The sequence below is a fragment of the Sus scrofa genome, chromosome 5 (genome assembly GCF_054392235.1).
Source record: "Sus scrofa isolate SSC_HxYL_T2T_F1_AM1 chromosome 5, Sscrofa_HxYL_maternal_Yorkshire_Landrace_v2.0, whole genome shotgun sequence".
In the NCBI taxonomy this organism is placed as follows: Eukaryota; Metazoa; Chordata; class Mammalia; order Artiodactyla; family Suidae; genus Sus; species Sus scrofa.
The window spans coordinates 69,535,696-69,563,226 of NC_139387.1; the positions used below are offsets into that span (position 1 = coordinate 69,535,696).

The 27,531-nt window shown below is 44.1% G+C and overlaps 2 protein-coding genes across 6 annotated transcripts in view; one reads left to right on the plus strand and one right to left on the minus strand.

The window, feature by feature from the left end:
• RIMKLB (ribosomal modification protein rimK like family member B) overlaps positions 1-27,531 on the minus strand; it is a 110,653-nt gene that overhangs the window by 60,115 nt on the left and 23,007 nt on the right. The gene's annotated exons all lie outside the window — the stretch shown is intronic.
• MFAP5 (microfibril associated protein 5) lies at positions 90-14,956 on the plus strand. Of its 4 annotated transcripts, NM_001244679.1 has the most exons (10): positions 90-155; positions 635-694; positions 2,857-2,892; positions 6,326-6,370; positions 6,544-6,576; positions 7,243-7,278; positions 11,082-11,108; positions 11,787-11,874; positions 12,785-12,858; positions 14,527-14,953. In NM_001244679.1, the coding sequence occupies exons 2-10, from the start codon at positions 637-639 to the stop codon at positions 14,637-14,639; spliced, it is 510 nt and encodes a 169-aa protein (NP_001231608.1). In that variant the 5' UTR covers positions 90-155; positions 635-636; the 3' UTR covers positions 14,640-14,953. The 4 variants fall into 4 exon arrangements, with proteins under 4 accessions (NP_001231608.1, XP_020946645.1, XP_020946646.1 ...); XM_021090986.2 differs by lacking the exon at positions 7,243-7,278 and having other exon boundaries at positions 93-155; positions 14,527-14,956; XM_021090987.2 differs by lacking the exon at positions 6,326-6,370 and having other exon boundaries at positions 93-155; positions 14,527-14,956.

The window sequence follows — 27,531 nt, forward strand, 5'->3', positions numbered from 1 at the left end:
GCTCTCCCTCATCTCATTGTTTCAGGAGGCCAAATTGGAAGTCCTTTCCAGGGAGGGGCCCTGTTCAACTTGCTCTCCAGCCAAAGTGGAACAGAGTGAGAAGGAGAGCGACACAACCAGAGGGCTCGGTGGGAAAGCGCAGAGAACCATAAAGAGTAAGTTGTTTTGTCTGTATAAAACCCTAACTAGACGAAGGGAAGGGAGAGCGAGAAAAAGAGAGAGGAGTGTGGGTATGTGTGTGTGTGTGTTTGTGTGTTGAAGGGCTGGAGGGGGGCAATGGGAAATGTCACTGACTTGGAATGAACAGACATCCCAGTCATCCATGGAATTCAGTTGAGGAGCCCCCAAGACGAGCAAACAATATAAAAAAAAAGCCACAGGTATCAAAACAAAACAGACACTAGGGGGTGAAAGAGACCACAGGGTTGGGGCCACCAAGAACCTTTTCATGGTTGGTCGGAAGAAGTAATGGGTGTGAGAATAATGGTAAATGATCAAAGAATAGAATCGGATGAAGAACTAAACATTGGGTCAAAGAGAGGAAGGGCTGGACTCTGATGAGGGGCCGGGAGAGCTCCCGGGAAGAGGCAGAGTTAGAGCATCTCTCTCTCCATTCTCCCCATTCACCTGTTAGATATGCTGCTGTTGGGACCCAAAGTGCTGCTGGTGCTCACTGCCCTCATCATCCCCTCTGGTGAGTCCCTACCTTTTCTCTTTTCTCCCTAAAATGTCATCTCCTCAGATGTGGGTGGGGGTGTCTGTTAGAGGGTGACTAGAGGGAGGCTGAAGGGGAAACGGGAGGAGAGATGTTGGCTACTGAGTCCTAGAATTGCCATTAAAGAGAACCCAGATTTGGAGTTCCCACCGTGGCACCGTGCAAAGAAATCTGACTAGGAACCATGAGGTTTTGGGTTCGATCCCTGGCCTCACTCAGTGGGGTAAGGACCTGGCGTTGCCGTGAGCTGTGCTGTAGGTCGCAGACGCGGCTCAGATCCTGCATTGCTGTGTCTGTGGTGCAGGCCGGCGGCTACAGCTCCCATTGGACCCCTAGCCTGGGAATCTCCATATGCCAGCAAGCATGGCCCTAAAAAAGCAAAAAAAAAAAAAAAAAAGAGAGGGAGAGAGAGAGAGAACTCAGATTCTTGGTCCAAGAAGAAAAGGGCAGCAGGTTTGGGATTAGAGATGACCTCAGATTTGAGGAAAGGTATCCTGAGAGTTTTGAAATTAAGGTAAAAATAAGATACACACAAATGCATACATAATCACCAAAAGAGGGCCACACACATATACAAGGAAACAAATACCGAAGGAAAAAGAAGCAGATATATACAAATGGGTACACAAACATAAGGACCACCTCCTAAGAAACTCAAGTCGAAACCGAGGAGGAAAACAGTGGGAATATACACACAAACACTAGCACAGCACACACACAAGCATATTCATGTGCACGCAAAAAAGATGTTGCCACATCTATGCACAAAAGAAAAATGATCTTCATGTATTTCACGGAGGCTAGCTAGGAGACTGGCCACAGAAAGTGAAACTTGAACTTTGAAGAAATCCTACTCTTTTTTTCTCATTCTGCCAAATATAGTCTATGGATTTGTTCAGTAGTGTAGCTAGAGGGGTTGGCTGTGGGGAAAAAACGACAGGATACATCACAAAAGCCACTCACTGGCCCTGTGTGTGGGTTGGAACCCAATTTAGGTCAGGACTGAGGGCAAAAGAGCTTTTTTTTTTTTTTTTTTTTTTGTCTTTTTGCCATTTCTTGGGCCGCTCCCACGGCACAGGGAGGTTCCCAGGCTAGGGGTTGAATCAGAGCTGTAGCTGCCGGCCTACACCACAGCCACAGCAACGTCAGATCCAAGCTGCGTCTGTGACCTGCACTACATCTCACAGCAACGCTGGATCCTTAACCCACCGAGCAAGACCAGGGATCGAACCCGCAACCTCATGGTTCCTAGTTGGATTCGTTAACCACTGAGCCACAGACGAGAACTCCTGCTTTTTTGCTTTTTAGGGCTGCACATGCAGCACATAAAAGTTCACAGGCCTACACCACAGGCACAGCAATGTGAGATCCGAGCTGCCTCTGCAACATATGCTGCAACTTGCGGCAATGCCAGATCCTTAACCGAAAGGATCCTGAGGCCAGGGATTGAACCCACATCCTCTGTGTTGGGTTCTCGACTGCTGAGCCACAGCAGGAACTCCAAGAGAGCATTCTGAATCAGGGCATAACAGAGCACTCCTTTGTCCTCAGGAATCTGCTGTCTTTGAGTGTTTCCATGTTTGTATGTAGTACCAATGGTCTGAGTACTTTTTTTTTTTTTTTGTCTGTTTGTCATTTCTTGGGCCACTTCTGCGGCATATGGAGGTTACCAGGCTAGGGATCCAATTGGAGCTATAGCTGCCAGCCTAGGCCAGAGCCACAGCAACGCAGGATCCGAGCCGCATCTGCAACCTACACCACAGCTCACGGCAACGCCGGATTGTTAACCCACTGAGCAAGGGCAGGGACCGAACCCGCAACCTCATGGTTTCTAGTCGGATTCATTAACCACTGCACCACAACGGGAACTCCAAGGTCTGAGTACTTTTATATTGAGCTGTAATAGAAACACAACACAGAGGAATTCCCTTGTGGCTCAGGAGGTTAGTGTTGTCACTGCTATGGCTCTGATTTGATCATTGGCCCAGGAGCTTGGGATGCAATGTCCAACTAAAAAAAACAAAAAAACCCCACGGAATAGTACAACAATTTTCCTGTCATTTTCTGGTTCATCTCAAACAAGCTTTATAGGGTAGAGAGCTGGAGTCATTCACACCCATTTTCTCCTTCCTTTGATACAGGTTGGACACCCCTAGGGGTCAGTGGTCAACGAGGAGGTAGGTAAAACCTTGGATCTGGGCTCTTAGGACAATGGAGCTGAATGGTCAGAGTTCAAGAATTTGTAATACAGAGATAGACATGACCAAGGATCTAACTCACCAGCTCAACAATCATCCCATTCATTAACACCTTCTTGATCCTCTTTTTTTTAATGCTTTTAATACTCAGAAAATGTGCACTAATCCTAACAAAAAGCCTTTTCCTACCCCTGTAACAGTGGATACTAAAATGCAAAGACAGGATAAGAAGACGTCCCTGTACTCCAGAGAAACTGTGGCACACCCAGCTAGAACCCAAAAGTTTTGGCTCTGAAAGGACCGCTTCAGCTTGGCGGATAGTCCGATCAACATCTGCATCTGCCTCCAGACATCCACCATAATTCTCATTTCTCCTCCTTTTCCCAGCCCTTGAGAGCATGGCAGTAGGGAGCCCATTAATGAGTCCCAACTGATGCTTTTAGAGTTAGGATCCGCATTGTCTTGGGAGCACTGAGACACAGGTTCAATCCCTGGCCCAGCACAATGGGTTAATGATCTGGCATTGCTGCAGCTATGGCCTAGGTGGCAACTATGGCTGGGATCTGATCCCTGGCCCAGGTACTTCATATGCCACAGGGCGGCCAAAAAAGAAAAAAAATAGGGTACATGGCAAGGACATTATGAGTCAATTATTATCTTATTAAACTTGTTTCTATTTTATATGTGTTTACTGGGGCACAATGCAATTTCCTGCTCTGCCTCCTGGTAGGGGAGATACAAATTATAGAACCCCCCCCGCCTTTTTTTTTCCTCGTAAGGAGATCTGAATCCCTAGCTTCTTGAATCTAGATCACATTTCAGCATTAGCAAAAGTAAAAATCCAAATTCCTTTCTTTGGGCAGGTTAAGGTCCCGTCCTAGTTTATGACCCTATGATGCTTTTCAAGCAGAAATATTCTACAAGAACATTCATAAATCTTAGATAAAGCATTCATATGGTGGTAGCTCATGGAAAAGGTGGCTAAACACCGAATACTAGGACCCTGCCTGAAATCGAGGGCATGGCTAGGATTCTCTCAAACCCTTTGCTCACCCACAGCTTCCTCTCTTTCTGTGAGTGGCTGGACTGGAATGTAGCTGGAGGGAAAGAAGAAACAGGGCAGGATTGGACTACACCCTGGAGAGGATCCACTCCCTTCTTACAGCCTCTGGAATGATTGGTGTCAGTGGTTTTTCAAATATTCTGTGGGAGTGGAACAGACTTGAATTCCTTTTATCAAAATTTGAAGAAAGCTCATAGTGTTAAAAATTTTTTAAACTCAGATGATTTTCTATCTGGGATTTTTTTGTTTAAATGATGATTTAAGCAATAAGCAGGGGAAATTCTTTCAAAATGTCTTGTGTTTTGTCTCTAGTACAATGATCATCAAAATACTATTCTCAATGATTTTAAATGACATGGATACACTGAAGTCAAACTATGCGAATCTACTGACCCCTAGTGGGTAAAATAGATTATGATTCTAAACGATATATAATGAAGGTCAATTACAGGGATGGGGATATTTGTTGAACTTTTAGTTCTTAGCACTGCTTTGTTACTTTGCTTTTTAAAGTAGTGATGGGTGTGGGAATTAGCAGTTTGGGATTTTTTTTTTTTTTTTTGTCTTTTCTAGGGCTGCACCCGCCGCATATGCGGGTTCCCAGGCTAGGGTTCCAATCATAGCTGTAGCTGCCGGCCTATGCCACAGCCACAGCAACATGGGATCCGAGCCACATCTTCGACCTACACCACAGCTCACGGCAACGCCGGATCCTTAACCCACTGAGCAAGGCTAGGGATCAACCACGCAACCTCATGGTTCCTAGTTTGATTCGTTAACCACTGCGCCATGACGGGAATTCCAGTTTGGGATTAACAGGTCCTACTGTATCAATTTTCTGTAATAACTTACAAGTGAAAAGAATACATATAACTGAATCAATTGAAATAAAATGGAAATATAAAATACATCAATATATAAATATGTATATATACATAACTGAATCACTTCGCTGTACATCAGAAGCTAACATAACATTGTAAATTAACTATACCTTAGTAAAAAAAATTTTTTGTTTCAGATACAATTTTTTAGTTTGTATAAATAGATTCCACCTTAAGACCTAAACTATTTTATTTACTTAATTTATTACCTATTTAAAGTATAGATGATTTAAATGTTGTGTTATACAGCTGGGCCTTTTGTTTTTTTTTTTTTTTTTGGTTTTTTGTCTTTTTAGGGCCACACCTACAGCACATGGAGGTTCCCAGGCTAGGGTCCAATCGGTGCTGTATTGGCTGGCCTATGCCACAGCCACAGCAACGCAGGGTCCGAGACGCGTCTGTGACCTACACCACAGCTCACGGTAATGCCAGATCCTTAACCTCAGAGAGGCCAGGGATGGAACCTGCAACCTCATGGTCTCTAGCTGAATTTCCTCTGCGCCAAGACAGGAACTCAAATCTTTTTTTTTTTTTTAAGAGCTGGGCCATTTTTACTTCTTTTCCTTTTGCTTTTACTTTCCACGGATCAACAACAAGGCATTCTCTACTGACACCGGCAGTTCCTCTCCCCTCTCTTTACCTCACTTCTCACTGAGCCTCAGAAGATTATCAATGTTACCTTTTGTGGACACTCTTTGGTAAAGCATTATCAAATTGATATCCAATTATATCAACATCACAGTGAAAGAGAGACATTTGGTGGGAATTCCCATTGTGGCACAGCAGAAAGGAATCTGACTAGGAACCATGAGGTTGCAGGTTCGATCCCTGGCTTCGCTCAGTGGGTTAAGGATCCAGCGTTGCACGTGAGCTGCGGTGTTGATTGAAGAGGCAGCTCGGATCTGGCGTCGCTGTGGCTCTGGTGTAAGCAGGCAGCTGTAGCTCCGATTAGACCTCTAGCTTAGGAACCTCCATATCCTGAGGGTGAGGCCCTAAAAAGACAAAGACTGAGAAAAAAATAAAAAGAAAGACAGACAATTGGCATGTTAAATAAGTATTGCAAAGAAAGAAGTCATCAAGCTGCACGACCTTGGGTGAGTTATTTACTCTCCTGGTGCTCTGTAAAAGCAAGCACATGGTAATCCCAAATGAGCTGTATCTGTTATTCTATTATTTCTAACACTTAACCAAAGTCTCATTGAGAAAGGGGATGATGGTGGCAAACTATTTGATGAGCATGCGATTCATTCAGTTCTCTAAATAAGGAAGAACACTCTGGCTAGGACTGTGGGGTTATATGCATGGAATTAGGAAGCAAACAAAAAGAAACAAAAAACAGTTGTGGGATCTTGCTACACAGCAGCTGCGATACTAGACAATTTCACCTGAAGGGAGTGCAAGGGTGGGGGTGGGGTGGGGCGAGGACCGAGAAGGCTCAGAAAATTTTCCAATTGTTTCTGTGCAGATGATGTGACTCCAGTAATTCTAGAAACATTCACGGAAGACCCTAGTAAGCTCTTTTTTGTTTATTTCTTTGCTTTTATACTGGAGAATAGAAAGATTGATGACAATGTCTATACAAAGTAAAAAGACTAGAAGTTCAGAGCCCTGTTATCTTAGTATCTTAGTTTCACTGATGTTATCAACATGCCGGTTTTCATTCCCTGTGTTGTATCTTTGCAGATCTGGTCGATGAACCTGCTACAGATGAAACAGGTAAGTTTCACTCCAGTTCTTTTTTTTTTGTCTTTTTGCCTTTTCTAGGGCCGCACCCGCGGCATATGGAGATTCCCAGGCTAGTGGTCTAATCGGAGCTGTAGCCACCAGCCTACACCACAGCCACAGCAACTTGGGATCTGAGCCACGTCTGCGACCTACACCACAGCTCATGGCAACGCCGGATCCTTAACCCACTGAGCAAGGCCAGGGATCAAACCTGCAACCTCATGGTTCCTAGTCAGATTCGTTAGCCACCACGCCACTCCCCACTCCAGTTCTATAAAATGACATTATTAACATTCACAATATTTATTCCAGATCCTGATTGACTCATATTTATCTCTGGGAAAAGGATATAAGGATAGTGGGTGTGTTGTTCAGTGACAACGGGAAAGAGGCCTCTTCGTCCTCTAAAAAGAGGTGGCAAATGGGACTAATGGCCTAAAAAAGCATGGATCATAGAGGCTTCCAAAAATTAGTGTAATGTCAACAGGTCAAAAAATATTCACAATTATTTCAATGAACTCTATTCCCTTGGGCATAATACGCAAACCCAGTCGTAGCCCTAACCCTGCTCTTTTATCTCCATTTACCCCATTTATGCTCTGCCTTCTGCTTGCTGAGTCAAAGCCCTCCTCACACCTCTGTTTTGTGCCTTTTCAGTTCTGGCCGATATGGAACCTTCCACAGATGACCTGGGTGAGTTCGGGGTCCCAGGGCCAGCGGGGCTGTTCTGGGCTTTCCCCAGAGCCCGTGATGGAAGCAAGTACAGTTGATGAAGGATCCTAAATAGGGCTACCATCTTGTGTAGCGCATTCTTCCAACAGTTCAAATTAATGCCCTTTTTGATCCCCTAACAAGCAAGAACTGTGCTAGGTGTTTGGTATACAAACTACCAAGATTTGACTTTTCTCTCAAAGTTTCCAAGACTGGGTGGGTTAAGGCAAGACAAAAATGTAGAACTTCCCATTGTGATGCAGCAGAAACGAATCTGACTAGGAACCATGAGGTTTTGGGTTCGATCCCTGGCCTCACTCCGTGGCTTAAGGATCTGGTGTTGCTGTGAGCTGTGGTGAAATTCGCAGACATGGTTTGGATCCTGCGTTGCTGTGGCTGTGGCGTAGGCTAGCAGCTGTAGCTCCGATTGGACCGCTAGCCTGGGAACCTCCATGTGCCATGGGTGAGGCCCTAAACCAAAAAAAAAAAAAAAGGCAAAAATGTAAACAAGTGTTTGGGAAGATAAAGGGAAACTTTCTAGAAGAAGTAGTGGTTCTTGAAAGAAGAATTGGAGCATGCCATACAATCAAGGAGGGAAAGGGTGCTCCAGCCAGAGGGAATAGCGTCTTGAACAGTTGTGAAAGCAAACAGAACTTGGTACACACTTGGGGAAACTGAGCTTTTCTGAGTGATCAAGGAGTTCCTGTTGTGGCGCAAATGGGATTCAGCTTGTCTCTGTGGAGGCTGGGGTTGGATCCCCGGCCCAGTGCAGTGGGATCCGGTGTTGCTGCTTCGGCTCTGATTCTATCCCTGGCACAGCAGAAAAAGGTAAAAATTTTTAAAAAAGAATGAGGAATATATAAGACATGAGAAAAGGAGGTAGAAACTAGAGAGAAACAAAACGATTACTAAAAGCCTGATACTAGGAGTTCCCGTCGTGGCGCAGTGGTTGACGAATCCAACTAGGAACCATGAGGTTGCGGGTTCGGTCCCTGCCCTTGCTCAGTGGGTTAAGGACCCGGCGTTACCGTGAGCTGTGGTGTAGGTTGCAGACGCGGCTCGGATCCCGCATTGCTGTGGCTCTGGCGTAGGCCAGTGGCTACAGCTCCAATTCGACCCCTAGCCTGGGAACCTCCATATGCCTCGGGAGCGGCCCAAGAAATAGCAACAACAACAAAAAAGACAAAAGACAAAAAAAAAAAAAAAAAAGCCTGATACTAGGTGTCAGAGAGATAAAGGTGAACAAAACTGATTCCTAGATATCTTTTGTCTAATAGACAAAGCACACAAATGAATGGATAACTTTATTCAGTTTCACAAAATACTATAATCAGGATAAAGCAAAAGAATTGATAACTACATTCAGAGTTAGGAAGGAACCCTGACTATGTTGATTCTTGGAAGATAATAGTAGGCAGAAGAGCTTTTCTTTTTTCCCTTTTTTTTTTTTTTTTGTCTTTTTAGGGCCGCACCCATGGCATATGGAGGTTCGCAGGCTAGGGGTCAAATTGGAGCTGCAGCTGCCAGCCTACACCACAACCACAGCAACACCAGGTCCGAGCCATGTCTGTGATCAAACCCACAACCTCATGGTTCCTAGTCAGATTTGCTTCTGCTGTGTGCGCCATGATGAGAACTCCCAGAAGAGCTTTTAGATAAAGAAAAAATATGGGCAAATGCTAGGCATGGGAATAAAAGACAGTTGCTATCAGATCTAATTCTCTAGCAATATCTTTAGCTCAGTGGGGAACAGCAATGAGTAACTCATGCTGGCAATTTGCGTATGTTTATATAGCAGCAGCATGAATGTAAATAGTAGACAATAAAGTTTTGTGTAATGAAACCTGGTTGCGTTGGGGGAAAAAAGAAAACCAGAAAAATAGTTGATGCAGAATTTTGAATTGGAAAACCAGCAAGAATGCTGTTTCTGTAGTCCCAGTAAAAGCTGATGGCCTGAACTGTGATAGAGGTAAGGTAGAGGGGACTGTTGAGATGATGTCCAGTCTTCTATTAGGTAGATGGTAGCCAATGGGCAGATGGTGGCACCATTCACTGAAGTACCATTTGAACTGGTGAAGGGAAAGCTAAGGCAGTTTGAGCTATGGAAGGATCTTTGAAAAATCCGTGACCACTTCCACAAAGTGGCAGTTGGATTTGTAGGCCTAGAGCTTATTAAAAGATCTAGGCTAGACATATGTATAAGTCTTAGCATATAAACCTGCCATTGAAACCATGGTATAGATGAAATTACCTAGCACTCTTCCTAGTAACCCTTCCTGTGACATTTTTACAGAGTATCCTAGTAACCCTTCCTGTGACATTTTTACAGAGAACTTCTATGGTTAGTCTATTTCCTCAAGACTCATCTTACTCCTTGACGTAGTCTCCATTCTACAAACTAGTTGGTATTTAACTTGCCCCTAGGTCAGGGTTGGCTATGACCAAGACCCTTGCTGTTCTTTACCAAATAACTTTTGTCAAAGAACCCATGATAGGAGTTCCCAGCGTGGCTCAGTGGTTAACGAATCTGACTAGGAACCATGAGGTTGCGGGTTCAATCCCTGGCTTCGCTCAGTGGGTTAAGGATGCGGCGTTGCCGTGAACTGTGGTATAGGTCACAGATGTGGCTTGGATCCTGTGTTGCTGTGGCTCTGGCGCAGGCCGGCGGCTACAGCTCCGATTAGACCCCTAGCCTGGGAATCTCCACATGCCGAGGGAGCAGCCCTAGAAAAGGCAAAAAGACAAAAAACAAACAAACAAAACCAAAAAAAACCCCATGATATTTCCCATGCTGACTTCTCTAAGTCTCTTCACTTTTGTGACTCAGAACACCCCATCTGATAGACACAAATGAATCTATCTACAAAACAGAGACAGATTCAGACATGGAGAGCAGACCTGTGGTTGCAAAGGTCGGGGGCGGGACGGACTGGGAGTCTGGGGTTAGCAGATGCAAACTATTACACTTAGAATGGGTAAACAACAAGGTCCTACTGTACAGCATAAGGACCTATATCCAATCTCCTGGGATAGACCAGGATGGAAAAGAATATTAAAAAAAAAAAAAAAGCACAACTTAGAATAGATTTACAAGGAGATCCTGCTGAATAGCATTGAGAACTTTGTCTAGATACTTATGTTGCAACAGAAGAAAGGGTGGGGGAAAAAATATAATTGTAATGTATACATGTAAGGATAACCTGACCCCCTTGCTGTACAGTGGGAAAATAAAAAAAAAAAAAGAAGAATACATATAACTGAGTCACTCTGTTGTACAGCAGAAATTGGCACATTTTGTAAATCAATTCTACTTTAAAATTTAAAAACCACCCCCTTTGTTTTTCTTTTTTTTTTTTTCTTTTTTTTTTTTTTTTTTTTTGTCTTTTTGCTATTTCTTTGGGCCGCTCCTGTGGCATATGGAGGTTCCCAGGCTAGGGGTTGAATTGGAGCTGTAGCCACTGGCCTACGCCAGAGCCACAGCAACTCGGGATCCGAGCTGCCTCTGCAACCTACACCACAGCTCACGGCAACGCCGGATCCTTAACCCACTGGGCGAGGCCAGGGATCAAACCCGCAACCTCATGGTTCCTAGTCAGATTAGTTAAGCACTGAGCCATGATGGGAACTCCCCCCTTTGTTTTTCTTTTCTAAGTTCCTACAGAGTTATTAACTCATCTGTTTCCTATTCATGGGTGCTCCATGTAGGCATCAAGTAAGGCAACCTGACAGTTACAGGGCAGTGACTTCTAGAGCTAGTAATAACTGAATAAAATTTTGCCTTCTAGCCTCGCTCAGTGATAAAAATACCACAGGTACGATTACCTTTTGCATGTTTTTTCCTTCCTTAACTTTTTTTTTTCTTCCTGAGGAATCTTTACCTCCTTGTTCTTCTGATTCCTTCTCAAAGAATATTTGCAGTACTCTTCAAACCCCCCCATACTACCCCACTTTTTTTAATGAGCTCCTGTTGTAAATAAAAGTAAAGGGGGGAAAGATAGGACCAGAATAGCCCTCTCCCTAAACTACCTTTGGATATTATGTGTTGGTTTGTGGGTTGGAAAGTGCTTGCAAGGTTTCAAATATTACAGTAAATGTCTTACTTTCTCTAACATACTTTTAATTCTCATGTGCAGCTAAGGTTGAAAACTAACAGAACAGAGAACTAGTGACCCAACTTCATCGTTTAAAATGGAATTATTAGCATTTCAATTTGCTATTTCATGTTGCCACCGGTTTAACCCTAGAAGGACTTCTTCCTGGAAGTCTATTTTATCTACTTTGCTTTCAAGTAGGGAAGCACCTAAATTTCATTTTAGCCAATTTCCTATTGCTTTGCTTTGGTGAGCAGGAAGAACATGCCCCAATTTACAATGATCCTCTGTAGAGACTACTTTGTCTCTTTTTCCCTCTCCATCACCCCTCCTCCATCTCTTTACACTCTGTTTATGCCTGCTGGTTATGCCTCTCCTTGTCTGCTCTGGGGTCTCCAGAGTGCCGAGATGAGAAATTCGCTTGCACAAGACTCTACTCCGTGCATCGGCCAGTCAAGCAATGCATCCATCAGTCATGCTTCACCAGGTAAAGGGTCCCAGAATACCAAAGAGCATTGTGAGAATGTCTTGATATCAACTATTCAATGAGCACCCCCCTAGGAATTTTAGTCTTTGGAGAGGCAGAAGTTATTAGCATTATCCTCTTAGTATTCTTGAAGGTGTCCATTAGAATGTGGAATGTAGGCTGAAGTACATGGAGAACAGTTAGGCTAACAAATATGGATGCTAGAAGGCAAATGAAGGTGAGGCCCGGAGGCAAATGGTCAGAAGGAAGACACTGGCGTATCAAATTTACTACCTCATAAAAAAAAAGCTGGCACAAAAGCTCAAAGATAGAAAATAGGGAGGCATAGGGGAGTTCCCGTCATAGCTCAGGGGTTAACGAATCTGACTAGGAACCATGAGGCGGCAGGTTCGATCCCTGGCCTTGCTCAGTGGGTTAAGGATCTGGCGTTGCCGTGAGCTGTGGTGTAGGTTGCAGATGTGGCTCGGATCCCGAGTTGCTGTGGCTGTGGTGTAGGCTGGCGGCTACAGCTCTGATTGGACCCCTAGCCTGGGAACCTCCATATGCGGCGGGTGAGGTCCTAAAAGACAGAAGGAAAAAAAAAAAAATAGGGAGGAATAGTGGGGGGTATAAAGCTTGGGAGTGTAAAGGTGGAGTATGCAAAGTGTTACTAAGAAGAGAAATTGATACCATTCCATCTCCTGTGCTATTTGGGGTAGGGGGGCCGGGGGGGAGGAAAGAAGTCTGAAATATTTAAGGAAATACAGATAAGGGGAGAATAGATGGGGAAGAGTGGGAAATACAAGCATTGAAGAGGCATCTCAGGCTAGGCTAATTCTCCCTCTCAATGCTTTTTCTTTCTTTCTTTTCAATTTATTTCTCAATGCCTTTTCTATCTCCTTCCTGCACCATGACTTTGGGACTCTGGCAGTTTACGGCGCATGTACATCATCAACAATGAGATCTGCTCCCGTCTTGTCTGTAAAGAACATGAAGCTATGAAAGGTGAGATGCTGTCTGGCTTTTCAGTGGTCAGGGCAGTAAAGAGAGAGGTAAGTAGGGACAGGATGCTAACCAACCCAAGGTCTCACTTTGGAGGAGAGCTCGAGGCTACTCCCTAACTTCCATCAGCACCTGCTCCACCCAAGTTACCCCAAATAAAGTCTAAGGAAATCAGTGTGCTTTATACATGACCCTAAGAAAAGCAACCCTAGATCTCTTTCTAACCAAACTAAACTCTCGCCTCTCACATATAGATAGAGCTTTCTGATGCACTGCCTGCTTGCAAGATCATTCAACAAGGTTCTAGGAGAAAAGACCAAGCCAGCCATTATAAATAACAGACTCTACTGGTCTGCTGTCCTGTTCTTAACTCTAGAATTTAATCTTTTAAAAAGCCACTAATTCATTAGAGGGATGGGATGAATATATACACACTACTACATATAAAATAGATAAGTAACAAGGACCTACTGCCATAGCACAGAGAGGTCTACTCAATATTCTACAATAACCTATATGGGGAGAAACAATGGATATATAACAGATCACTTTGCTGTATACCTGAAACGAATACAACATTGTATGTTTATACACCCAGAAAATTTAAACTAAAAAGACACTCATTTGGAGACAGTAACGTCTGACAAAAATCAGCAAGATGTCTATACCCAGTCCACCAATTCTAAGAACCAGTTACATTGCTTACTGTGAAATTTCAGAGGTAGAGGAAAGGAGAAAGAGTCTTACAAAAACAATTACAAGGGTCCAAAGGCATGTGGTTACTACACACCATGCATGGTGGGAAAAAGATATTTCTCACCTTCCCCCTGGCCAGCCCCAAACTCTGGCTGCGGTTGGCAAAGGCACCACAGAAACAGCTACTTTTGGCTCAGCAGCCCACCTTGCACTGAGCCCCTGAGTAAGAGCTGTAGTTGACTTCACAGAAGGAAACTTGCTGCTTGCTCCCCTTGACTCTGTGCAAGCCACCTGCAAGGGAAGCACCTTGACATTGAGGATGAGTATTAGGGACTCTAGGCACTTTCAAGTGTCCCAGGGGGCTTGCTAAAGTTAGCCATTGGCACAAAGTAAACACTTAAAAATGCATTGAATGATTGGACCTCTTTTTTTTTTTTTTTTTTTTTTTTTTTGCTATTTAATACATCCCCAATTAGAACAATTGGGAGCAAGCTATATAGAGGAACCTAAAATTTTACCGACCACCTGGGCTAGGACCTTCCTCTACCTCTGAAATTTCACAGTAAACAATGTGAATGGTTCTTAGAATTGGTGGACTGTATTTAGATGTCCAGTCAATTTCTGTCAGACATTGCTGTCTCCAAATGAGTCTTTTTTGTTTGTTTAAACTTTATTGGAGTATAGTTGACTTCTAAGTTTCAGGGGTACAGGTGCGCCCATTCTTTCGTTTTAATACCCACAACTGCATCGTCGAGACAGGTCTTTTAATGCTTGTTTTACAGAAAGGGATTCTGAGGTTCAGAGAAGTGAAGCAACGATCTGGTAGATGGTAAATAACCAGTAAGCGGTGGAGCTGGAGTTCTCACCCAGATCTACTTCTCTTCGTCCCTTCCACTCCACCACCTCCTTCCTTAAAACGTGAGCCCTGGCCACCTTCCTGCATTCTCATCCCCCCTCATGCTGCTTCTCTTCTAGATGAGCTTTGCCGACAGATGGCTGGTCTACCGCCAAGGCGACTCCGCCGCTCCAACTACTTCCGCCTTCCTCCCTGTGAAAATGGGAATTTGCAGAGCCCCCGTGGCCTGTGATCATCAAGGAAGAGGAAACGAAGAAAGTGTGGGTGGGAGGGAGAGGATGCTCCAGGAAGAGGGAAGCATGGTCAGCCAACCCACAGACATTCGCACTTCTTAAACCGATCCCTTGGCAATGTCTAGCTTTGGCCCCTACTTGATTTTTCACCAATTTATCTCATTTTTCAGTACTTAAAATACAGTCTATATTATTGCATGGTTTTGCTGCTTCCCAATATCATAGACCTAGTAAGATAAATGACGACCGAGTGGCTTACGTACAAACATTCTACATACAATTTTGAGAAAATAAATAAAAATATTATTAAAAATAACATTAATTGATGAATCTGATAGACCTCAGAGGATGGAAGAAGTTATCACTATCTTAACTAGACATAGAACTTCCTTTATTTTGTTTTTTCTTTTTCTCTTTCTTTTTCTTTTTTTTTTTTTTTTTTTTTGGCTGCAGCCTCAGCATAACAAAATTACTGGGGCTAGGGATTGAACACAAGCCAATGCCAGACACTTCGCCTGTGGTGCCACCAGGAACTCCAAACATCATTTATTTTCCATTCACCAACATAGTCCTCTTTACTCTTTTACTATTTTGCTGGATTATCTCAACATTTTTCCCTTTTTCTGAGAAGGATTATTGTAATTTTTAGTCCTAGAAAATTCTTCATAGCCAAGAGTTTTACAGCCTTGCTAACAATATTGCATAAACACCAAAAATGTTGTTGCCTTCTGTCAAACTCAGAGGCTGAGGTGAGAGAGAGAGAGAGAGGGAGGGAGGGAGAGGAAGTGGGAGAGGGAGAGAGAGAGAGAGAGAGAGAGAGAGAGAGAGAGAGTTCCCGTCGTAGCGCAGTGGTTAACGAATCTGACTAGGAACCATGAGGTTGCAGATTCAATCCCTTGCCTTGCTCAGTGGGTTAAGGATCCTGCGTTGCCGTGAGCTGTGGTGTAGGTCGCAGACGTGGTTCGGATCCCGAGTTGCCGTGGCTGTGGTGTAGGCTGGCAGCTGCAGCTCCAATTTGACCCCTAGCCTGGGAACGTCCATTTGCCATGGGAGTGGCCCAAGAAAAGACCAAAAACAAATAAATATATATATAGAGAGAGAGAACACCAGGTATAAAATGCGATTTCTCATGCAGTTGTTCAATCTGCAAATAGGGTTAGAAAGTCTCATTTATCATTTACTTACTCATTTATGGTAGTAGTGGGGTTAGCCCTTCTCCACAAGTTATGTAGACAACCTAATGTGAAACCATATATTGCTCTGAATTTCCTTGAGTTGTTGTCTTTCATCCTCACAACTTACCAAAATCTGTAGAGATCATTGTACATATGGATTCTGAAATAGCCTGATATAGGGCCTAAGAAGCCTGAACTTTAATAGCCAGGTATAAAGTTTACCTAACAGTTTACAAGAAAAGGTAAAAGGAACACCATTCAGACAACCTGCATTCTTATCCTGGCTCTAGCAGCAGCTGAGTAGCCTCAGGTAAGTCATGTTCCCTCATTAGGCCCTGGTTTGAATTTCCCCACCTCTAACACGAAAGAAAGTTAAGGTTTCTTTCAATCCAATGATCTGAGACTTAAATGCATCATTCCTATTTATTGAAGCCTCAATGCAGTCTAATTCACAGCCACCACTTTATAAGGAGAGAAGTACTCTATTAGGACAGCAGTCCGCAATGACAGAGCCAAATCTCATTGCAAGGGACAAATGATCTATTTTGGACTCGCTTTCATCTAACTCAATAACTTTCTTAAAAAGCCGACGGAATTTAAATAGAAACTAGGGAACTTTGAGAGGAGTTATACATAAAAGAATTCCACTTGGTCCAAGTGTGGGATTCCTTTGCTATTGCGGAAAAACTATCTAAATGAGGCCTAGATTCTTGCCGTTAAGAAGCAATTCCGTTTAATAGGATTCGCACAAATGATTAAAGAGAAATGCTAGCAAAAGCCCCAAAGCATGTAATACCTGCCCCAATCTCTCAAAGCCAATGCACTAGTATATAGACAGACACTGTCAATGCATATTGTAACCACTGTAGCTACAGGCACAGGGTTTCTTCATGAACTTGACCCTCCCACTGCAGGCAGAGGTGTCATTCCACCAGCAAGGCCCCCAATCCTGGTGGTGTGTATATTGCAAATTAAATACTTTATTTTTCCCCATTTCCTTCTCAGAAGAGTGTGGTCTTTGATCTGGTTATTTCTTGACCTGTATTTTAGAAAGAAGACCTGAATTTATGCTTTTATCCCACTTTGAAAGCTGAGGACCAACATCGCTCAGACCTCTGTTCCTCTCCTCTCCATCCTTCCCTCCACAACTTGACCTCTGGTTCAACATCCCAAATTGTGTTTATGCTCTGCCAGATGTGGCTCCCTCCTCAGCTCCCGTGGAAAATATCTTCCCTTTCCTGCCCCCTTCAGGCCCAATTGGTTCATGCTTCACCCTCCGCTTCTGTTTTGCCTTATCAGATGCCTGTGCTGTTTCTCATTGTTCTAATGTCCTCTGTCTTTTTCACTGTCCTCAGTATGCATACCAACATTTCTGGAATTCCCATTATAGCTCAGAACCAGAGTGTCCCTGAGGATTCGGGTTCGATCCCTGGCCCCACTCAGTGGGTTAAGGATCTGGCATTGCCACAAGCTGTGGCTGTGGTGTATAGAAGTCCTAGCTGCAGTTCCAACTGAGCCAAGCAAACCAATGTTCCTAACTCATTTTCCATACTTTCTTTCTTCTTTCCAAAGTCTTGTTTTCCCTCACAACTTTGCTCTAAGAACTGGTCTGGGTTTTTGTTGTTGTTGTTGTTAGTCTTTTTGCCTTTTCTTGAGCCGGTCCCGCAACATGTGGAGGGTCCCAGGCTAGGGGTCAAATCGGAGCTGTAGCCACCAGCCTATGCCAGAGCCACAGCAGCACGGGATCCAAGCCACATCTGCAACCCACACCACAGCTCACGGCAACGCCAGATCCTTAACCCACTGTGTAAGGCCAGGGATCGAACCCGCAACCTCATGGTTCCTGGTCAGATTCGTTAACCACTGCACCATGACAGGAACTCCAGAACTGGTCCATTTTGAAGGGTTGGGTTTTGTCCTACTTCTTTCCCCTCTATCCCCCCTTCCCAGTCTGCAGAATTCCATTCACTGCCTTTTTGCTGCCTTTTTACACTTGGCCTGCTCCTGATGTTTTAGTTTTCTTTCCTTCTTCCCTCTATGAAAGGATTTGAAAACCTTTGCTAATTTTCGAATATTAGTACTAATATTCTTTTTCTGATGAACACAAATGACAACCTTCTTAAGCAAGGTGCTTACATTTTGATGAACTAAAACAATGGATCTTTTTTCATTGTTGGCCACCCCACAGCATATGGAGTTCCCGGGCCAGGAATGAGATCCCAGCTGCAGTCTTAGCCATTGCTGAGGCTGTGGCAAGGCTGGGATCCTTAACCCACCATGCTGGGCCGGGGATCCTCCAAGCACTGCAGAGAGGCCACCAATCTTGTTGTGCCACAACAGAAACTCCTAAAACAATACATCTTTCATGTAGGAATTAAAAGATTTGGTAAAAGTACCATGGGGCAATTTGAGATTGAACACCTTCCTGGTTCCTTGAAGAGAGAGCGGAGTCACCTGCCTACCTGCCTCACTTGAAAATAAGTTTTACTCATGTTCTCTTCTAAAATTGAATGGATCCTGCTCTAAGCCTAACATTTTTCCTATATTTCAGTCTTTGTGAGTGAAGAAAATTCTTCCTCCTCCTTGAATGCACGAGTTCTGGAACATTCAAGTGTGCACCATACTTTGAGAAGAGCTTCACTCACACTTTCTCTAAGTATTCATTTGACTCAGGCGATGTAAACCCCAAGCTGTCTCCCCACTTCTGGGCCCTACTTCTGATGACATCCAGCAGTTTGTGTTGCCAGCCACAAACCCCTCCCTCCTCCGCCTCAAAATGCTGGTGGTGAAAGTTGATGTCTAACCAAACACTTTACACCTGGTCAGAGGGCGCAAGCAACTTGCAGTCTCTAAGCTTCCCCTTCCTTTTGCACCAAAACAGCTGAAACAAAGTGAAAAATGAAATCTAAGAGGTTAGAAGAGCCCCAGACCAGGGGGCTAAGGAGATGGCAGAGGGATGACAGGTTGATAGCAAGGCAGCAGTACAACCCAGAGGCTAGAAGATGGGAATTCACACATCGGTGAGAAGGGAATTTGCACACTATGGTGCGAGGGACTGAAAAGCTGGCATTGAGGGACACCAGGAGAAGGAACAGAGGAAGAGGGGCTGGACAGTCCTTACCGTTTAGTCAACTCAGGCAGGCAAGACTAGGTTAAAAATACAACACTCCACTAAAAATCGAGACCCGTGTATGTTTTAGCATTTTTCACTAACCAAACACCAGCGAAAGTGACTTGAGTTTTTCTGTGGTGGAGAGAGGGGAACAGGTGGTCACAGGTTTTCTTTTCTTTCTTTTTTTTTTTTCTAACTAAAAACCCATCAACCAGAACCAGAAGCAGCGGTCAGACAACTTCTGGGCAGAAACTAAGATGGAAAAGCAAATGTTGTTTATATAAATAGAGGTGCAGAGCCCAAAGCTTCCTGTTGACAAAATGAGCTTCGCTTCACCTCAAACCCTCAATGGTTTTAAAAATAGCTGATAATGAGGGGTTTTTTTTTTTCTCTTTCAATTTGTCCAATCAGTTTCAGTAAGATTCTAGTTTTTTCCTAAGCCAGGGATCCTGAACTTCTTTTCTCTGCCTCTAATGTTTGTCTCTTTCCTCTCCCTTTTCCTTTCTTCTGTGTGTTTGCCCAGCCATAAATCTGTATGGTGTAGCTTTTTGGAGTACATGATTGAAATTCTAGAACAATCCTTCAGGATGATCTCATAAATTTGTGAGATGCACCTTTTATTTATTTATTTTTTTTTTGTCTTTTCTAGGGCCGCATCTGCGGCATATGGAGGTTCCCAGGCTAGGGGTCTGATGGGAGCTGTAGCTGCCAGCTTACACCAGAGCCACAGCAACTCGGGATCCGAGCCACATCTGCAACCTACACCACAGCCCACGGCAACGCCGGATCCTTAACCCGCTGAGCAATGCCAGGGATTGAAGCCGAAACCTCATGGTTCCTAGTTAGATTCGTTAACCACTGCGCCACGACGGGAACTCCGAGATGCACCTTTTTAAAAAAGTAACGAATGAGCTTTGTGCTAGTAAAAGAAAATAACTCCAATATACTTAAGGGATTGATGCGCATTGAGGTATCGACTGCACCACCCTGTTTCCCAAATACGTTGTTCTGTCCCAAATGGTCAACCGCAAGGAGTTACAATGATGGGTAATGAAAAACAAACATTGCTTCCATTTGAATAAAATTACACACACATATCCATCCATTCCTGAAAATGGGTGAGATTGGGGTTGGGGAAGAAAAATAAATATTAATACAAATAAGCCTATGAAAGTGTGCAACATCAACATCAAAATCAATGCGATGAAAACAAAAATTACTTCAAAAATGGTCACTTGAGCTCCCGTTGTGGCTCACCAGGTTATGAATCCGACTAGTATCCATGAGGATGTGGGTTGGATCCCCGACCCTCACTCAGTGGGTCAAGAATCCGGTGTTGCTGTGGTATAGGTCACAGACACGGGTTGGATCTGGAGTGGCTATGGCTGTGGTGTAGGCCGGCAGTTGCAGCTCCGAATGGACCCTTAGCCTGGGAACTTCCATATGCGGCCCTGAAAAAAAAAAAGATCATTTCGTCATGCATGACAGCTCCTTAATTGGCTATTAAGAGAAACCTATTTGTTTGTTGGAAGGTGAGCTATAACGTGCATAAACGAGCATAATTAAACAACTCTGCTCTTTCATGTTGCTATTATTTCAGAATACCTGGGACAGAAAGACCTGACATCATGTAATAATCAATATTTAAAGCACAATATTTCATAAATTAAACCATAGTTTAATTATTCACAATTAAATTATAATTCATAAGAATCAAAGTGTATTCTAGCTAATAACACATGGCAAGAATAATTTCTCTTGCCATGTAAAAAAATGAAAAAGTCTATTTATAAATGAGACATCTATCTAGACACTAAATCAAGGTAATTCCAGGTACGATAAAGTGTGCATTCGTTTTAACATAAAAGAATTGGCATTTGTGTCAAGGCCAGTCCTAATGTAGCATTCACGTTGTGTGATCCTAAGGGAATAAATAAAAATTGGTGGCTCTGAGAATTAACAAAATCATGCATTCAAAGGATTTTGTGCCATTAAGACTACTACACAGCTAATAAAACCTTGGGACTTTTTTCCTAGTGAAGCGCATTGGTTTCTCCCTGTGTCCTCTCCCCCCAACACACACACTGTTCTTAAGTAGGTTGGTTGACTCTTCTTTCCCTTGTCACAAAGTGAGAGAAAGCCTGCCAGTTGGTTAACCAGTGGAGAGGTATGGAAATCCGCCAAGGCTCTGATGCCAATGACGCTAGTGATGTGCTGCCTAATATTTTTTTGGTCTTTTTTTTTAGGGCTGCACCAGGGGCATATGGCATACGGAGTTTCCCAGGCTAGGGGTCAAACCTGGAGCTGTAGCTGCTGGCCTGCAGCACAGCTCGCAGCAACGCCGGATCCTTAACCCACTGAGTGAAACCAGGGATCAAACCTGCATCCTCATGGATACTAGTCAGATATGTTTGTGCTGAGCTGCAAAGGGAACTCCCTGTGCTGCCTCATTTAGATTTAATTTTTTTCAGCATCCAAAATCTTTACAGCAGGGCAGGTTCACTTTTGTAGCAGTGGCTGAGCCTCTAGCACTGGAACCTGGGGCGCTAGGAGCACAGGTAGGTTTGGCAGGGCTGTGGGGTGGGGGGTACCCCTGGTTTTGCTTGGACATCTGGCCACCTTTGTGAGGACAGGAGGGCCAGATGGGACCACAGCCCTTGGGGGAGTGCGGAGGCAGCTGGTTGGAATCTGGCTGCTGGCCCCGGGGGTGCAGCTCCAGGAGGAGCGGCTTCTTGCTGCAGTGCACAGCTGCAGTTTGGAACAGGCACGTCACCCGGTATAACCCCCACAGCTGTTTTTATCATCCCAGCCAGGAGGCTTCATCTTCCCCAACATCCAGGAAAGGGACAGAGCAGCTGCTTAGGGGAGCCTCTTTAGCACAATTTGGCGGAAGGAGAGATAAGTTTCCGGCCAGAAATATGTAGAGCTTGACAACAGCCCTGGAGAGATGTCCTGGCCTTGGGTTCCCTGCACTGAACATCTTGGTCCTTACTGTGGCTGACTCCTGCAGTGGAGCCTACTGCTCAGCTAAGGTGACTAAAATTTTAACATTGTTGGTTTGGGTTTTTTGTTTTTTGTTTTCTTTTAGGGTCACACCTATAAAAGTTCGGAAGTGGCATATGGAAGTTCCCAGGCTAGGGGTTGAAAAGGAACTGCAGCTCCCAGCCTAAGCCACAGCCACAGCAACACAGCATCCCAACTGTATCTGGGACCTACACCACAGCTTGTGGTTAACGCCAGATCCTTAACCCACTGAGCAAGGGCAGGGATCCAAACCCGCATTGTTATGGATAGATACTAGTTGGGTTCTTAACCCACTGAGCCACAATAGTAACTCCTCTCTCTCTCTCTCTCTCCCTTCCTCCCCCCTCCCTTCCTTCCTTAATAAACATTTCATTCCAAGAGTGACCCTGTGAGGTGGGCAGCACAGAGACCATTGTCATGTTTGGGGTGGGGTTTGTCTCTCTCTCTCTCTCTTTTTTTTTAGGGCTGCATCCACGGCATATGAAGTTCCCAGGCTAGGGGTCGAATCGGAGCTGCAGCTCCCAGCCTACACCGCAGCCACACAGCAATGCCAGATCCAAGCTGCATCTGCAACCCACACCACAGCTCACGGCAACGCTGGATCCTTAACCTAAGGAGCGAGGCCAGGGATCAAACCCGTGTCCTCCTGGCTGCTAGTCGGGTTTGTTACTGCTGAGCCACAATGTGAACTCCAAACTAGTCAAATGTAATCACGGCTTCTCTGATTTCTTCAGGATATCAAGTGTACAGACTTGATCTCAGGAAGCTAGATTACAGGGGTGACTTGACTTCACCATTGTGAGTTTGATCATTCTGTGCCTCCGTTTCCTCACCTGTCAAAGAAGAGCACTATGGTACCGAACCCCTGGATTATGTGAAGATTAAGTAAGATGTTTAGAATAGCACCTGACACCCAGGCCCCCGTGTCAGTGTGAGCCATTCATTATCCTTCAGTCAGCAACTTTCGAGCCTGGCACAGTGCTGGGGATAAAGTTGCATAAGACACGGGGTGGGGGGGTGAAGGGGGAGTCTTCCCTCAGTGAGATTAGAGTCACTTCTTTATCACTCAACTTGGGTCTTCTTTGATTAACACCTTCCCCTTCTCATACCGCATGTTTTCATGTTTTCTTTTCAGGTTCTTTTCTCAATTAAGGATAGAGTAATCCTTTATTTTATACTACAAATTGGGTTTCCTCCTGTTCAGGGACAGACGGATCTTAAGTTTGAACAGCTCTGCCCATAGGCTTCAGTTCCCCCATAAGCTCCTGATCTGGTCAAGTGAATTTCCCATTAATATCTGGGTTCTTCCATCCCATTCCCGTTTCTATTCTTTCCTCTGCGCCAGGGCACATACCACCTTTTCGTCTCTTAATTGTGGACTTGACCCTCTGCTTACACATACCAAGAGAACACCCATCATCATTCTCATCCTTTTTCTGGCTGTTGAGTCCCTTGAAGCCCCTGAATCAATCAGGTTTTTGTTTTGTATTGTATTTGGGGTTTTTGGTTTGTTTGTTTGCTTTTTTTAGGGCCATACTCAAGTCATATGGAGGTTCCCAGATCAGGGGTCGAAAAGCAGCTGTAGCTGCTGATCACTGGCCTATGCTATAGCCACAGCAATGCCAGATCCAAACCACGTCTGCAACATGGCAATGCTGGATCCTTAACCCACTGAGTGAGGCCAGGGATCAAATCTGTGTACTCATGGATACTAGTCAGGTTTGTTTCTGCTGAGTCACCATAGGAACTCCTGTTGTTTTTTTAATGGCAGCACCCGTGGCCTATGGAAGTTCCTGGGCCAGGGATTGAATCTGAGCTGCAGCTGCAGCAATACTGGATCACACTGTGGGAATCAGACCCATGCCTCTGCAGCAACTGTGTTGTCAAAGTCAGATTCTTAACCCACTACACCACAGTGGGAACTCCTAATCAGGATTTAAAAAAAATTTTTGGCCACGCCTATGGCATGCAAGTTCCTAAGATAAGGGGTCAAACCATGTCACAGCAGTGACAATGCTTGATCCTTAACCCACTAAGCGACCAGGGAACTCCTTACATTGTATTTAGGTCTTTTTAGGGCTGCACCTGTGGCATATGGAGGTTCCCAGGCTAAGGGTCAAATCGGAGCTACAGCTGCCGGCCTACACCACAGCCACAGCAACGTGGGATCCGAGCCTCGTCTGCGACCTACACCATAGCTCACGGCGACGCTGGATCCTTAACACACTGAGTCAGGCCAGGGATCAAACCCACAACCTCATGGTTCCCAGTCGGATTTGTTAACCACTGTGCCACAATGGGAACTCCAATAACTGACTATTTAGACTGCAAGAGTGGAGGATGGAGATTCTACAGGTAACATCAATTTTAATCTGCTAACCTTACTTCAGGAACTGTCCCTTATCCATTTTTAGAGCTATGTGTATCAGGATTATCTCTGCCAGTCAATGGAATCACATCATTCTTTATATCACTGAGAAAACAAATATGGAATTCGGAGTATACATACCAACAAAAGGGAAGAAAACCCCAAAATCCTGAACATTATTTAGAGCATTTCAATTGCTTAAGAAGCAAGCAAACCATACACACATTTTCCAAAAGTATATAAATCATTTTCGAGCTAGGGAAGACTTAGATCCAGGTGTCCTCTAGGGTAATATTAACTGCCCACCTGCTTGAAATTAATGGCTGTTTGTCCAAAAGGCAGAGTCCTGTGTTGCACTCCAGAATTACTGAATCAAAATCTGTAGGGATTTAAAAAGAACGAAATACCAGCATTTTTTGCAACATGGATGGACCTAGAAACTATCATGCTAAGTGAAGTCAGCCATACAATGAGACACCAACATCAAATGCTTTCACTGACATGTAGAATCTGAAAAAAGGACAGACTGAACTTTGCAGAACAGATGCTGACTCACAGACACTGAAAAATTTATGGTCTCCAGAGGAGACATTTTGGGGGGGTGGGGGGATGTGCCTGGGCTGTGGGATGGAAATCCTGTGAAATCAGATTGTTATGATCATTATATAACTACAGATGTGATAAATTCAAGTAATAAAAAAAATAGAAAAAAAATCTGTAGGGATTAAACACTGGAATATGCAATTTTATATACTTACACCATATGAGAATCTCAAAATTACTCACATTTTATTCCTCATCAGAAAGTTTTGAATCATGGGAGCAGGTGACTTGATGATCATAACCTTTTTCAAGTATCTGGTCTTCTTGTATAAGTTGTTTTATAACATTTTATAAAAAACAATTGTTCTTTGGAGGTCCCGTCGTGGCGCAGTGGTTAACGAATCCGACTAGGAACATGAGGTTGTGGATTCAATGCCTGGCCTTGCTTAGTGGGTTAAGGATCCGGCGTTGCCATGAGCTGTGGTGTAGGCTGCAGACGCGGCTCAGATCCTGGGTTGCTGTGGCTGTGGCGTAGGCCAGTGGCTACAGTTCTGATTAGACTCCCTGGGCTGGGAACTTGCATGTGCCACGAGAACGGGCCCAAGAAATGGCAAACACACACACACACACACACACACACACACACACACACACAAACACAGTTGTTCTTTATAGAATACTTCCCACACAGAGCCACTTATTTCAATTATTTTTACCTATCTTTTGTTGTTGTTGTTGTTTTGTTTTTTAGGTCCGCACCAGTGGCATATGGAAGTTTCCAGGCTAGAGGTCACATCAGAGTTGCAGCTGCCGGCCTACACCACAGCCACAGCGACGCCAGATCTGAGCCACGTCTGCGACCTACACCACAGCTCATGGCAATGCTGGATCCTTAACCCACTGAGCAAGGTCAGGGATCGAACCCATGCCCTTGTGGATACTAGTCAGGTTCAAGATGCTGCTGAGCCATGCAGGAACTATTTTTACCAATCTTAAGATAATCATTTCAACTCTTTGAGCTTCAATGTTCACATCCTGAAAATTGGGATAATAGTTCCTACCTCGTAGATTTAAATAATATATGTAACGTGCTTAGGACAGAACCTGGCATAAAGTACACAATTAAGTTTAGCTATATTAGCACTATCTATCCACGTTTTATAGATGGGGAAAGAGAAACGTATGGCATGTGAACACTCAAAGACAGTTCACTAGGAAATGATGGAGACAGAATTCAAGTCTTCCTGTATCTGATTATAAAAACCCAACTTTTGGAGTTCGCGTCGCAACGCAGTGGTTAACGAATCCAACTAGGAACCATGAGGTCGCGGGTTCGATCCCTGCCCTTGCTCAGTGGGTTAAGGATCCGGTGTTGCCGTGAGCTCTGGTGTAGGTCGCAGACGCAGCTCAGATCCCGTGTTGCTGTGGCTCTGGCGTAGGCCGGTAGCTACAGCTCCGATTGGACCCCTAGCCTGGGAACCTCCATATGGGGCAAGAGAGCAGCCCTCGAAAAGGCAAAAAAAAAAAAATTAAAAATTAAAAAACCCAACTTTTTCCACTACCTTATACTATTGCTTATAAGTACATGATCGACGAGGGTTTGGTTAATTTTCCCATCAAAAATAACTCCTTCTTTAGCCCTGTAACCAGCCCCAGACTTTTAATGAACACTTATTTGTGCTCTCAACCTCAGCAAGTCCTGGGCAGCTGCACAGCAGAAGTTGAGTGAGTAATTCCTGTATGTGTTTCAAGATCTGTTCTCCCCCAGAGAAATTCAGTAACATAGCTGGCAGTAAAGTGAGAAAAACAAAAATCGGGAAATGCAGAAGTTGAAGCACTCCAAAGACCACACTTGAACCCACGCGGAAACCTTTTTGGGCTCTTTCAAAAACAAGCAAGTATCATATTGAACAATCTACCTGGTGCCCCAAAATAGTGGCCTGGGGAGTCATTGCCTGAACACCTCGGCTCTCAGACACAGGAATGTAAAGCCTGGAAAATTCCCAGGGGGCCTTTTGGCCTCACACACTGGCCATAACGAAACCCCACTTTGTGCTTCTCATGAAGGTTAACAATGGTGAAGTCCAGATGTCCAAGACTTCACTCAGCCACCAGACACGCTGCAATTTCCAAGTCATGTTTTTTCTGTTAAAAATAACCCAACCAGGTTGTCCGGTGGTTTTCAACTTCAAGAGAAGTAGGTGAGGGGAGAAGGGAGTTAGAAAAATAACTTTTAAAAATAGCTGAAGGAAAGCCCAGAAAATTGTTTTTTATAATCTCCCTAACTCCACATCACCAGGAATGAAAAACGCTCTTGTCCTAAGAGATGTACTTTCCTTTAAAAGAAGAAAGGTGAGCAGGGACTTTTGGAGAAATAAAGTTATTATCTTACGCTGGATGAATCATGCCTCTTAAATAATATTTTACCACCATTATGCAGTTATATAACTCTCAGTTTTGTTAGAAAGCTTTTTTTTTCTTAAGAAGCTTCTATGAAATACGAGTAACATCTCATTGTTGCTTGTCATCCTTGTTTTGTTCTGAGCCATCACTCAAATCAGAATAAGCGAATCCTTGTGGCTAAAACCTAAGAAGCACATCGCTATGGTTCTGCTTTTGCTCACATTGTTCTTGACACTTGGAAGAGAGGATGAGAAATTCGTATTCCA